We start from the raw sequence: 15,033 nt of genomic DNA on the forward strand, positions 1-15,033 counted from the left end.
GCTCCAACCATTACTATCAATGAAATGACTCATATACTGGCTTTGAATTACATATGTTGTCTTCAATGCTCTGTAATTCTTTTATACAAACTCTAAATGTAAAAAATCTTTCAAAAAAGACATAGGTCTTAAAATCACCCTTGTGACTACATCTCTTGATCTTCAAAAGCCATTATAAAACTCTTTGTATCTTCAAAAGAGCAATAATATGTCTTAAAAAGATACTTTAACTTCAAATGGCTATAATTTCATCATATTAATTCCAAATCCTCTAAACTTTATATACATATTGTAGTTCAAATCTTAAACCTTATAATCCTTACTTTTGATTCTTGAATGTCCATTTTGAAGTTGCCAAAGTCCTTATTATGATTACAAACAACCTCTTGAGAGTCTATTGGACAAGGTTTTTGATTAATAGAGATGAAGATCTTCACTTCTTGCCTTCATCCATCCATACCTTACTTTCATCCCTTCAAATAAGTTTCTTAGAAGTTTGAATCTTCATCTTTAATGTCTAATATTTTCTTTAAATTTTATATTAAATATCTAAATTTTATATAATTTAAACTCTATAATCAAAATATGTAAATATCAAAATAATTTTTCTTACATCAACTTTCTTTAAAGTTAATTTACTAACCGCTCTAATGTATATCAATACTTATAAATATATTATATATTTTATTTAATTTTTATATACTATAAATAATTATAATACGAAATTACAATCTTCCAAATAGAAGTAAGATAATTCACTCATTTCTAAAATAAGATAAGAATAATAAGTTATGACTCTTCTCAAACTGTCAAGGATATGAAGCTTGAAGGAAAAAAAAATAAAGACACTCTTATAAAGAAATCTTCACTCTTGCCTCTATATATACTATCTAATTGGAAACTATTTGTTAAAATCAGTAAGTACTTGCTTAGTTACAACCACATAGAGATTAAGCATAGTATCTTGCTAATAGTAAAAAAGCAGCAAAGAGTTAAAGTAAGTTATTGTGGTGGCATCAAAGGTTTAGTTGGATGAGGTAGAAATGTATGTAATATCAAAAGGATGGAAGTTGCCTCGTTGGTGAGCAAACCACCACCTATAAGTAAAGAGTGTTGGAAGTAAGAATCATCTTTCTCCACACTTCTTTTAGACTACAATCTTTGCTAATGCTAAGTGTTTGTAGCTTTTAGACTTCTTTTCTTCAATAGATTATGGACCGACTCACATTTGCTTGAGTATTTTTTGAAGTTCTTTGAAGTGGTTTTGTAAGTGTGGAGTAGATCAAGTTGTTGTTGCTGATGTTAGGCTTTGGAAGAACCTAACTTTTAGATTCAAATCTAGATTTAGATCATGGTTTGCTCTTACTTGTGGTTAAGAGCATTTTGGTGTTAGTGTCTTATTTTTCACCTATAGACAAAGTTTTCATTGTATTTTTGGTGAGATAGATCCTTGGTAATCTAACTTTACAATTTCATGTTCTAAAATTGCTAATTGTGCTTAAAAGGCCTCTTATGGTGTATACATGTGATTTGTGAGCATAAGAGAGATATTAGAGTGGCAAATCAGATTTGAGATACTTAGATAAGTCATCAAACTTGTGACAAGTTTTAGAAGTGAAGTTGAGAGAGTTTTTGAGAGTTAAAACACTAATTTGTTCACAAAAAAGGATTCTGTGATTCTAAGGATACAAAACCTTCTTGCTGATTTTTGAGAGCATTAGGACTTCTTCTTACAATCTTTTTTGATACAACTCTTCTTTAGACATGGCTTCAAGTGAGGATGAAGGATTGAGAGTTATTGAGAAGTTTAGAGGTGACAATTTCTACCATTGGAAGGTAAAAATGAAGCTTTTATTGGCGTCTTTGGATCTTTGGGATATTGTAGATGAAAGTGAAGAGGCTCCAAGCAAAGATGATGATATGAAGGAGAATAAGGAGTTCAAACATTGTGAAAAGAAGGCTTTTAGATTGATTGCAATGAATGTCGATAAAGCCAACTTTTCCCACATTATCTCTTGCAAAAGACCAGCGTAAGCATGGAAGACTCTTTACAATATCTATGAGAGTAAAAACCTATTCAACATCATCTATACAAAGAGGAAGTTCTTCATTTGTAAGATGGAAGAAGGTGAAGACCTCATGGCTCATGTCAATAAAGTAACGGCTCTTGCAAACCAACTAGCAATTGTTGACAAGCCTTTAGAAGAAAGTGATATTGTCATGACCTTGCTAATGAGCCTTCCCGAATCCTACAACTTCCTTATTGTGGCATTGGAGTCCATCAAGCTAAAAGATCTTACAATGGATTATATGACAGAAAGACTTGCCCATGAAGTAACCAAGAAAAAAGAAAAGGAGCGTCAAAGTGAAGATTTAGTACTCTACTCATGTCAAGGTAAGGGCAATTATTCAAATCAACCAGGTAATATCAAATCTTGCTTCATTTGTGGCAAAGTAGGCCATTTTGCTCGAAATTAATACAAAGGCAAAAAGATGAAGAAGGAGAATGTAAATAGTATGCAAGATGAGTTTGAACGACAAGATTATGCATTCACAGCAACAAATGGAACCTCTATGGCTGCCATGTCAAGATGGATTGTGGAATAGGTTGTTCCAAGCATGTGACACCTTCTAAGTATTCATTTGACACTTATGAGGCTATTCCAGCATCAAACGTGGTGTTGACAGATAGTGGTACATGTGAAGCCATTAGAATTGGCTCTATCATGGTAGAGGTGGTTGTGAATGGACAAACCAATAGGATCAGATTCAAAAACGTCCTTCATGTGCCTAAGATGAAGCAAAACCTACTTTTGGTGAGTAAACTTGTAATGGAAGGTTTTAAAGTTTAATTTCACATGAATGGATGTATTGTAAGAACATTGAATGGAGACAAGGTCTTCAAAGGCTTGAAAGAGGGAAATTTATACTACCTCATTTGTAAGAAGGTGAATGGAGTGGAGGTAGTCGCATTTGCTGAGTTTACATCAAACCAAGATAAGTTGAATATATGGCATCGTTGCCTTGGCCATTTGAATGTGAAGAGCATGAGAGAGCTCAAGACCATGGTAAGTGGCTTAGATCTTGGTAATACAAGCCAAAATATAAAATAAATTGCATGTGAAGGATGCATATAAGGCAAACAACAAAAGGCCTCATTTCCAAAGAATGTAGCAACACATGCTACCAAGTTGTTGGAGATTGTCCATTCAGATGTATATGGACCTATGAAGAACACAAGTATTGGAGGATCAAGGTATTTTCTTACTTTCATTGATGATTATTCAAGAAAGATTTGGATCTACATTCTTAAAGCGAAGAGTGAATACTTTTGGAGGTTTAAGGAGTTTAAAACACTTTTTGAGAAACAAAGTGAATGCAAGATCAAGGTGCTGCATATGGGCAATGGATGTGAGTACATGTCTAAGCAATTTGATGTTTATTTGAAGAATGAAGGAATTGCTAGACAAACCACAACTCCATACACTCCACAACAAAATGGTATTGCTGAAAGGGCAAATCGAACCATTGCAGAGATGGCAACGAGCATGCTTCATGCTCAAAACCTTGGCTATGAGTTTTGGACAAAAGTTGTGGTGAATGCACTATATACAAGAAATAGGTGTTCAACAAGTATTCTTATATCAATGACACCATAAGAAGCTTGGAGTGGGAGACAACCTTGCATTTCCCATATGAAGACCTTTGGTTGCATTGCATATGCAAAAACACCAGATTGTATGAGGTCCAAACTTGATGCAAAAGATACAAAGTGTGTATTTCTTGGTTATTGTGAAGGTACTAAGGTATATAGGTTAATGTGCTTGGAAACCAAGAAGATCATCAAAAGTCGTGATGTTGAGTTTTTGGAGTACAAGAGTGCTTGTGAGCACTTGGAGATGTCTCCAAGTGGGAGTAATGGTGTGTTTATGGACACATCTTTGAATTCAGCAAAAAAACAAGAAGATGAAGACTATAAAGTTGATGAAGATGAAAAGCCAAAGAAGGTTGAAAAGATGAAGGCTCCGACAATTACTAGGACCAACAATGAAAGAAATGAAGATGTTGAACATTGGGATGATGATAATGATGAAGAGTACCAAGCATTGAATGAAAAATGATAAGATTTAAGAGTTGGAAAAGAAGAAGGAGTGCAAGAAGGTGAATGTTCTTCTACAAGTGAAAGGAGATATCTTTTGAGAGAAAGAAGGCAACGTGGCAAATGGTGGAAGGATCACATCTTTCCTCAAGTATGTAAAGAACATGCAAATGTTGCTCTTCTTGCTGATCTATTATCTTTGTGTGATGCTATGAAGTGTAAAGATGCAATCAAGTAGGAGAAGGCTATGGAAGAATAGTACCAATCTCTTATAGACAATGGTACATGGGAATTGGCACCTATTCCAGCAAATCGATCTAGTGTTGGTTGTAAGTGAGTGTTTAGGACTAAAAAAGATGCAATGGGTGTGGTGGTGAGGCACAAGGTAAGATTAGTTGCAAAAGGATACTCACAAGTTTCTAGAATTGATTTCAATGAGACTTATGCACCCGTTGCCAAATTCACCACCATTATGACCATTGTAGCAATTGGGGCAACAATTGATTTGGAAATATACCAAATAGATGTGAAGACGACCCTTTTGAATGGAGAATTATAAGAAGACATCTACATGGAGCAACTTCAAAGATTTGTACAACAAGGCAAAAAACATCTTGTGTGCAAATTGAAGAAATCCTTGTATAGATTGAAACAATCACTAAGGGCATGGTACCAACGAATTGACACCTTCTTTGTCAATGAAGGATTTGTGAGGAGTGAAGCTGATCATTTATTGTATGAGATGCAATCTAGAAAGTTCTTGCTGATTGTAATCCTTTATGTTGATGATTTGATCATCTCAGCTAACAATATAGAAAAGATGGATTGGATGAAGGTCAAATTAGAAAAGGAATATGAGATGAATAATTTGGAAGAGTTGTACTATTGCTTGGGAGTGGAATTTGTAAGGGATCATGGTAATAAGACCATTACAATGAGCCAAACCAAGTACATTGAAGAAGTGTTGAAATGATTCAACATGGAGGAGTGCAAGCCTATTGGAACACCCTTGGAGGCAAATTTGAAATTGATGAAGCTCACGGATGAGGAATTTGCACAAGTTGAAGGTGAGATACAAAGTGTTCCATACAAGGCAGTAGTAGGCTCACTCATATATACAATTGTGGCCACAAGAGTGGATCTTTTGTATGCGATGAGTGTTGTAAGCCAACACATATCTAAGGCTGGACCAATGCATTGGAAAATGGTAAAGATAATATTGAGGTACTTAAAAGGTACAAAAGACTTCAAATTGTGCCTTGGTGGTAAGAACATTGACTTGCAAGGTTATTATGATGCGAATTGGGTTGGAGATGCAAATGATAGAAGATCCACAACAGGATATGTGTTCTTCATTGGAGTGGGAGCCATTTCATGGAATTGCATGAGACAACCTACCATTGCAAGATCAACGATGGAAGCAGAGTACATGGCAGCAAGTCATTGTACAATGGAGGCGTGTTGGATAAAGTAACTCTTAAAAGACATTGGTCTAGTGTAATTAGAAGCAACTCTAATTATGTGTGACAATCAAAGATGTCTTACATTTGCCAAGAATCCAAAACACCACTCAAGGACCAAGCACATTGATGTTCAACATCATTTCATACGAGAGAAGATTGAAGATGGAATAATAGGTATGAAGTATTGTGCTACAAATAACATGCTTGTTGATGTGCTTACAAAGGCATTAGTAAAGGATAGATATCATAATTTGATTCAGAGATTAGGATTAAAAGCCTTTTGAATATTAGCAAAGTGGGAGTATTGAAATTAGCAAGTACTTGCTTAGTTACAACCATATAGAGATTAAGCATAGTATGTTGCTAATAGTAAAAAAGCAGCAAAGAGTTAAAGTAAGTTATTGTGGTGGCATCAAAGGTTTAGTTGGATTAGGTAGAAATGGATGTAATATCAAAAGGATGGAAGTTGCCTCGTTGGTGAGCAAAATACTACCTATAATTAAAGAGTGTTGGAAGTAAGAATCATCTTTCTCCACACTTCTTTTAGACTACAATCCTTGCTGATGCTAAGTGTTTGTAGCTTTTAGACTTCTTTTCTTCAATACTATTTGGCAATATACCATAGGACCTTCAACATGTCTTGATTTTGCAAAACACGTATCTTAACTTGCAAGATAATTTTTTTTATATACGCATGACATTATTAGCTTATTCTACAAGCTACCAATATTTTTGATACATGGTTAACTTGTTGATTAAGTTTCTAACCTATCAATCAACTACAAATGCATATAAAATCAAAACTACATCTATGAAGCTTCTAGGAAGCTTTTTTAAAAGATATTATGAAATTAATTTATTTTTATTTACTTTTATTTAATTATATAGGTAATTATTGAAATAAATATGACACACATATATTGGATTAAGACCAAGTCAAAATTGGAATAGATAAATAAATTTTTCTATATATTAAGAAATTAAAAATATATATATATATATATATATATATATATCTTATATTTGTAGTGATTTTGGTTTTGTTACACAAATTTTTTATTTTTATTTTATCCTTATATTAAAACAAAATAGAAAAAATAAATAAATTATAGTGATATATATATATGAAATAATATGAAATAATAAAAATAATAAAATTATTCTATTTTCTCAATAAAAATTAAATTATTGTTCAAAAAAAAAAAGAAATCTACACCTAATTAAATTTCTTGCTAAATGACCAAATATATCAAAATTAAACATATTATATAAAATGATCATTATTTGAAATCAAATTGTAAAGTTTTTTTAATTTTTTTTTTTAGATTATCATTAATACTTTTTCAAGTAAAAATATTATTTTAGGATTTAGATATATTTTTTTATAAATTATAAATATAACAATAGATAATTCTAAATATCAAAATATCTCCAAATAGTAGCAACTTATATAAGATCTTTTATGTCTTAAAGAATCAATGATAATTAAGAAGCAACAACTTTTAATAAATATTATATTAGAAGTCAATCACTATATTTTTTTAATTTTTTAAAAATAATTAAAGAGATTTATATGAATGTATACATATATAAATATATATTCAAAATATATAAAAAAATCCCATATAATCCTAACACTTTATTAGTATTATATGAATTTTATTTTTAAATTTTTTTATTAATATTTTTATAGTATAATTTTGGAATTTAAGAATATTTTAATAATGAAAGTTTAATATTTTAATTTCACCTATCATTGTTATTGCTATTTTGTTTGTATGAGTTAATTTAATTTAATTTTTGTAATGTGTATTTGTTCAAGACACATACTTCAAAAATTTTAAAAAGCTGTTAATTAGAAGATCAGTGAATAGATATTATAATTTCAATAAACCAAAATAAACTAATCATGCTGAAATTTTTTAAGATTCTCATTAGGAAATTCTGTAAAGGGATTAAAAATAGAAAAGGAGGTCAAATCACAACCTACTTTGCAAAACTTACACTTTATAATATTAGCTACCAATAGCACACATTTCAAGGATTATATCGAAGTCAAAAAATTCAAAATGTACTCTAAAACCGAAAAGAAATTCATTCATGTGTTGATGCAATAATTCGGAACTAGAATTGAACAAAAATGCAACCTTGTATATATTTATTTACTATTTAAAACGTCCATGGTCACAAAGAAAGTATGTTTGTAACCATCAAGCAAAAGACATTCCTTGCTTAACTTTTAAAAATCACTTAAAGCAAGTATTCACGTACTACATTAAATGCAAGTCGACCTTGGATGGAATCCATGTCGACGGATGAAGAAAATCACCACGAGGATACATCCACGCGTGGAATATGAGATACGGGGCGTCGCATGGAGGGGAGCGTCATCCCCCCAGCCCGTGCTAGGGGGGGGGGGGGGGGTGGGGGGATGGCAAAATCCATGGCGAAGTGGATAATGAGCCTCGAGGTCCAGCTCCCTTTCGATTGTGTGTGCCGTCGTCGCCTCCAGCGACGCCGATCCCTGCCTTCTCCGCCATTCCGTCGCCTTTGCTTCGCGGGATTTCTCCCTGCGTCCTACTCTCTTCGAACCCCTTCTCTAACCTAACTGGGTTCACAGGATTGAGAAAATCCCACAGACGTGCTGAAGTTATAGGCATCGCTGTCTGGGAATCGACGGTTTCATTCTCTCGAGTGAGTGGGTGAGTGGGTGAGTGTGTGAGCGGGATTCCACATTTGGGTTGTACCGTGAGGTGTGGCGTCGTATTAGTTGCGTGAGGAATTAGAGGAGTCCGAGGAGGGGTTAGATGAGGGGGATGCGAGGAGAAAGTAGGGTTTAAGGCGGGGTTTTGCGGAGGTTGAAGAAGAATGGTGCGCCTGAAGGTTGGGTCTGCCCTGGCGCCCTCAGCCTCGCCCTCTTGTTGTGCAGCTTCCGTGCACAGGAATGCCTCTAGTTTTTTGCTGCAGTGTCAGGTGCGACCTGTTCTGCTCGCCTCGCGGAGCTCTCCGTTTCTGTCGTCGCGGTTGCGACTGAGGTGCCATTATCCTGGTCCGGTAGGGAGGAGGGTTTTCAGGCAATTGGCGCGTGCAGCGTCGCGGGAGGATGAAGCTTACTATGGAACGGATGCTTCGAGTGCTTCTGAGGGTGGTGATGAGACATTGAAAGATGGTGGTCGGGAGTCGAATTCGGCATCAGGTGGAGATGAGGGGGAAGCTAGGCCAGGGGATTTTCCTTGGTTTAAGGATGTGATTGGGTTGAAGACGAAAGAGGAATTGCAAGCGGAGGCAGAATCGAAAACCGACCAAGTTCTAGAGGTCTGTGTTACATGTCCGTGTTGCATTACTGCGTAAATTTTGTATTAGCAACGGTTGCTGGAGTTAAATGCACGCTGGTAAAACCAGGTTTTATCAGAGAGCAATGGGAGAGCTTGAAATTCTGAATTTTAACTGTTAGGAGAGTACGATATTTGTCATAACTAAACAGCATAATGTGGGATTTCTCGCAGACTATAAGGCAATCAGAGATTAGGCGCCTCACCGAAGAACATGAGCTCGAGAGGCAGGCTGAGATTCAGGCCGAGAGGGACATGATACAAAATACCATGTGGTCAAAATCTATTCTTAAGTTTCAGGGGAAGCTTAAAGGGACGCCCTGTGATCCATTACCAGGTGAAGATATTCCGTACAGTGTTTTGATGCAGCTTCTTGAAGAGAAGAGGGTTCAGTACGTGGATTATGGTGAATTTGGGCAATACGTTGCAGGTTTGTTTTACCACCTTAAGCTTTTCTTGTTGGTTCTGTTACAGTACTTTGGAGGGTTTCACTGTTGCTCTGTAGTACGGAAGCTCTTTGTTTTGAAATTTCTTCCCATTTTACTGGAATCTAAACAGAGGGATTTATTGCGAGTTGCGTAGAACAAGTGTTTTTTTCTTTTTTTTCTTTTTCGGTGTTCTTTTTTGAGGCAATTGATTTTTTTGATCGCAGTTATATTGCCTCATGAGAAGGAAGAAACAAATCAACAGACCGAGCAACCTGACAGCGTTGAGTTGGACGAATCGACCCCCAAAGCTCCTCATTTGATTCAACCTAACGAGGAGAATTTTGTCTTTAAAAGACATCTGGTTGATAACATGCCTGCAGATGGATGGAATGACATGTGGAAGAAACTCCACACACAAGTTTCTCACGTAGAAGTGGTTCATCCGCGTTCATTGCCAATGCAGATGTATCCGACCTTTGAGACTGCAGTGGTGTGGGGTATGCGTCTTGTACTTGCAGCTGCCGTATTCAAGTTTGTTGATGGCTGGATGTATCCCTTTTATAAAATGAAGGGTCCAAACGACCGGCCAGTCTCTCGCCGGCCTAAGCTCAGCAACTTCGACAACGCTGAACTTGGAGCCCTTGGTCAAAGCAGGTAATTACAATTTAATATGTAATGAAGCATTTTCACTGCGTGATTTCTTGCTTTTCTTTGATATACGCACCAGCGGGATTCATGAATGTTTTCGAAGTTAGATTGAGTGCAAGAAGCGGAATGATGCGTGACCTCTGGTTCCTTTAATAAGTTTGATCTCACATTGTCTCAAGCTGGTGTTGCCACCTTGGTGTCTGTATCCATCAAGGAGTCGATTACTTGTAGGATTTCATTGAGTTCGATTGTACTCTTAGATATAGACTTATCGTCGAAATTCTGGAGTACTTTACCTCGCTATGAATTTTACTATGGTTCATCTCCTGCTTTGTATTACAAAGATTTGCAACCTATATTAATGCTTGCTGTTCTTTATGTACAGGGCAAGGTTTATCTCTGCAGAAGAGAGCACTGGCGTCACCTTTGACGATTTCGCAGGTCAGGAATATGTGAAGCGAGAATTGCAGGAAGTGGTTAAAATTCTCAAGGATTCCAAGGAATTCGAAGATTTGGGTATCTACTGTCCAAAGGGTGTACTTTTGTATGGTCCTCCTGGGACTGGAAAGACATTGCTTGCTAAGGCTATTGCTGGAGAAGCTGGTGTTCCTTTTTTCTCTGCCAGTGGAGCTGAGTTTGTTGAGGTACTCCCTACTTTTGGTTTGGGCTGCTGCAAAGTTATTGTAGTGAATTGGTGATATTGGAGTATTTCAATAGTTTCTGTCTTGCTCTTCGTTTATTTGATTGAAGTTGTGTGGTACCAATATTCAATCATCAGTATCTGATTCCTTGTAGAGTATGCTGATTATGGTGACTTAACATATGCTGTGGCTGGTGCTTAGATGTTTGTGGGAGTAGCTGCAGCCAGAGTAAGAGATCTGTTCACAAGAGCACGGCAATTTGCACCTTCCATTGTGTTTATTGACGAGATCGACGCTATTGGTGCCAAGCGCGGTGGACCTGATGTTGGTGGGGTAAGTTATTATGATATATCTCTTTCAAGTCTCATGTAAAAATTAGGCTGCTCATGTGAATAATTGTGGAATATGCACTTGGCTTGATCAGTCATACGTACAAACTTCTGGATATAATTCAACGTTTCATGAGGATCTGATGCTTGCCAGAACAGCTTAACCAACGTATTTTCCTTCTTGGTAGCTCATATAATATGTGGTGTAATTTCTTTGACATAGATTATTGCGTTTTGGCCCACAGGGTGGTGTGGAGAGAGAACAAGGTTTGATTCAGATTTTGACTGAGCTTGATGGGTTTCAGAGCCAAGGGTCCAAGGTATTTCTGGATCTTATAGTTTACAATAATCTGATGTTATACGATTGTGTATTAAGAAACTGGCTCAAGTCGTCAATATGTTGAGGGTGCTTAGACATGCCCAAACTCTTTGTTTCCTCGATGTGTAATTTGGCAATGTCCTAGACTTGGGCACACCGTTCTTTCGTTTTGTCGATTTTGCACAATATACTTGTTCTTTGCTGTGCTGATAAGGTCCATTCTTGCCTAATTTCTTGCATATATTTAACATTTCGCATCATTCAGGTTTTAGTGGTGGGAGCAACGAACAGGCTGGACATGCTGGATCCAGCACTTCTAAGAAAAGGACGTTTTGATAAGACTATCAGCATTGGGCTCCCCTCTGAAGAAGGGCGTCTCGCAATCTTGCAGGTATCTGGATCTTTTATTTGGTCTTTTATCAAAGAATAGCTTTGAGTGTATACATCTGAGTATTTACATATGATATACAGCTTCGGGTTTTTGAAGCCCTTAAGTTTGTTTTCGTCGTAGACTATTATCTGTATTCATGACGGAATCATGGATTGTGTAGGTGCACTCCCGCAACAAAGGCTTTAAGTCTGAAAAAGAGAAACAAGAATTGTTGAAGGAATTAGCTAGCATCACTTTTGATTACAGTGGTGCTGAACTGCAAAATGTTCTGTAAGTACCTTACACTTATTACATTTGTATTTACTTTATCTCACGAAGAGGTGTTTAGGGTTGGATCTCTGTAATTAATTGAGCAAATATTTAACAAATGTTGCTTTGTTGAAGCTGCCTAAGTATACGGAATTTTTTTGCGCAACGCTGATGTTTGAGTAGGAATGTGATTTTCAGTAAGAAGTCTATCTTTGCACACTCATTCGTCAAGATTCATTGTTAACACAGGAATACCTGTCACATGCTGCGAAGTTCGGATGAAATTGACTGGTTAGAGCTGTACTTTTGATTCCTGTACAGGAACGAGGCAGCAATTTTAGCAGCACGGAAGGATAAAGATATTATTGAGAAACCTGAGATTATGGAGGCTATCAGGAGGGTAGGATTTTTAGGCCTTTCTTGGGCTTCCGAACATGAGAGCAAGGCTAATATGCGTTGATTTATTGTATTCGTCAAGCTTATTTACTCAGACAATTTGTGAGATTCATTTTGAAATGCAGGATTCCTTTTTTAAATTCTTTGGTTTGTGTATTTCAGCAAGCTGGAGATTTCGCTACCGGAGAGGAGGATGCAGTTGATGCTAGTGGGGAGGCTCGCTTACGTATTGCTTACAGGGAGGCGGCTATTGCCCTACTCGAGTGTTACCTACCGAATCCACATCGGCCGTTCGTGAAGGTATACTTTCTCAGAAATACTCATTTTTTGAAATTCTCAGAAATAAGCATTGGTTTCGCACATGGAGAACGTCAAGTGATCAATGTTTTTTACAATAGTTAGTATGGAATACGCCCAAAGCCTGATGAATAGACCCAATAACACTGTTTTGACTGTTGCAACAGACTAACGTGCGGGAGATTGATACATATCCGAACATGGAGTATGCTGATTCTCGAAACCGTGTCTTCGCTCACAAGTCTGATTTAGTTGACTCTATTGTGCGCGCCTGTGCTCGTAAGTGAAGCATTTTGTACTGTCTTTCTGCATTCTGATCTCTAGTAGTTTGACTTCAATAATGACTTCTCATGTGTAGGATTCCTTTTTTCGATTCTGTCTTTTGATCCCCTAGGATATTCAAGTTGAATGGAATACTGATTGTTCTGCCCCTGATGTTTGCGCCAAACGTTATACAGCTCGGGTTGTGGAGGAGTTCATATTTGGAAAGGGCAACCTATCATGGATGTCGGGTTCTGCACTCAGCGAGGCAGGTTTATTGGCGGACTATATGATTCTCCGGACAGGCATGACTGCTTTGGGGAAGATATACTACCGTACTCAACAGGATGTCATGCTCCATGTAAGTTTATTAAGTAGATAGAACGTATTATTAAATTGTCATGGAAATTGTGCGCATAGGAACATGATTTGAAAGTTCTCGTGACTAGGCTCTGTGATTAGCCATGATATGGTTAGTCTAATTGCATGTGACAGTTAGCCAACACTCGGATTCCTTCCTCACCGCACACTCATAAATTTTGCATACCAAATCAGTGAATTTCGTGTTCATTTTGTCACCTGTGATGCAGATTGTGCCTAAAGTGCAAGCTCTACGAGATGAGTACATGCGCTATGCAGTGGAGAAGTGTTCATCAGTATTGAGGGAGTATCGTTCTGCTTTAGAGACGATTGCAGGTGCTTGACATAATATCTCACAGCGTCTTTTTCGCGTTAGTCTCTGCATGGACGTTAAACATTATGTGCGTAATTGTGTTATCGAGTGCTTCTGAGAGTTGACATTTAAATGAAAAAAAATCTGTTATCATCTTCGCAGAGAGATTGTTGGAGAAGGAGGAGGTTGGCGCTCCTGAAATTTGGGATATTTTCCACAAGGCTCCTCGCATTCCCCAGGTACTTCAATGCTTGAGCTTGCTTTGCCGTCCTTCCGACCTGTTTATATTCGTCTTTTAGGGCTGCATTAGCTTGAAATTCTGTGACTTGGATGTGTTTGTACTTAACGGAAGTTTTTTGGACGCAAAGCCCGAGGTAAGGCCTGTCAACGAGCATGAGGCCCTCATGTATGCTGGGCGTTGGGGCATTCACGGAGTTTCACTACCAGGACGAGTCACCTTTTCTCCGGGCAATATTGGATGGGCCACGTTTGGTGCTCCTAGGCCTCAACAGGTGCACATTACTATATTTGGTCTTTTTTTCTGAGTCAGTTTTGGAGTTTCACATTATTAATCATGACTTGCTTACAATTCCAATTGATTTATTAATTTGTTAGTGATGCAAAATGGTGATCATTCTAATTTGTTTCCCATGTACACTGCAGTTGAGAGTAATTAGCAATGAAGCATTTGCGATGCTTGATAAGATACGAGATGAAAATTTAGCAGACATAGCAAGGAGGACTGAAGAGGATGACGAAGAGGAAGTTCCTGATGTGATTTATCCTCGACAATTTTTGTGAAGTCACACATAGTAATCAATTTAGCGATTTCATTGGTGCACATATTTTGTCACTCATTATCCTCAATCCCAGTTTGTCACTTTTTTGGAGGTAAAGTATTGACTGAGGCACTTTCAGAACAGTGAAGCTACAGTATTCCACTTGTAGAGAAGGCAACATGGACGCATTGACTGTTCCTAAGCATATCTATCTTGTAGAACAAAGGAAAGTTCTTTGCGCTTTGAGGAGGTTCACAATGCATATTCAAAGGCTGGGAATAAATCCACTTGCTTGGCGTGTACACATACAATCAAATGAGTCCACTATCCATGACTTTGGAAAAGACATGCAAGGGTGAATCTGTTCTTTCTTAATTACGCCTTCGTGTTTTCCTTCATCTCAGTACGAGGTGCTGTTAACTTGGATATGTCATGGCAGAGCTTGCAAGTATTACTCATGAAATCTCGAGAAAGAACATATACTTACTAATCTTCTTTCTTATTTATTTCTTAGCATCTATACATGCATACCATGAGTAGATAGGGGTCTACAGGTGAATTTGTAGACTTAATGAGTGGATGAATAACATCTAATAGATTACTATTTGTGAGATTGAATTTAATGCACATGGATGTGCATTGTGTTTCTTGCATATTCTCCATAAACTTGAGGTAGCAAGCAATTAGGTAATAGTGGCACATCCCTTTGTTCTATATAATTTTTTCTT

General features: G+C 37.0%; 1 protein-coding gene across 1 annotated transcript; it reads left to right on the plus strand.

Annotated features, from left to right (window-relative positions):
• The first annotated feature begins 7,994 nt into the window (after positions 1 to 7,994).
• On the plus strand, positions 7,995 to 14,621 carry LOC112281625 (putative inactive ATP-dependent zinc metalloprotease FTSHI 4, chloroplastic). Its single transcript, XM_024518340.3, has 16 exons — positions 7,995 to 8,877; positions 9,069 to 9,324; positions 9,547 to 9,976; positions 10,356 to 10,614; positions 10,813 to 10,944; positions 11,186 to 11,260; positions 11,525 to 11,650; positions 11,811 to 11,920; positions 12,221 to 12,299; positions 12,458 to 12,595; positions 12,760 to 12,871; positions 13,051 to 13,214; positions 13,444 to 13,549; positions 13,689 to 13,765; positions 13,895 to 14,038; positions 14,190 to 14,621. The coding sequence occupies exons 1-16, from the start codon at positions 8,431 to 8,433 to the stop codon at positions 14,325 to 14,327; spliced, it is 2,793 nt and encodes a 930-aa protein (XP_024374108.1). The 5' UTR covers positions 7,995 to 8,430; the 3' UTR covers positions 14,328 to 14,621.
• The last annotated feature ends 412 nt before the right edge of the window (positions 14,622 to 15,033 follow it).

The sequence above is a fragment of the Physcomitrium patens genome, chromosome 4, assembly GCF_059467195.1.
Source record: "Physcomitrium patens ecotype Gransden chromosome 4, ASM5946719v1, whole genome shotgun sequence".
NCBI lineage: Eukaryota > Viridiplantae > Streptophyta > Bryopsida > Funariales > Funariaceae > Physcomitrium > Physcomitrium patens.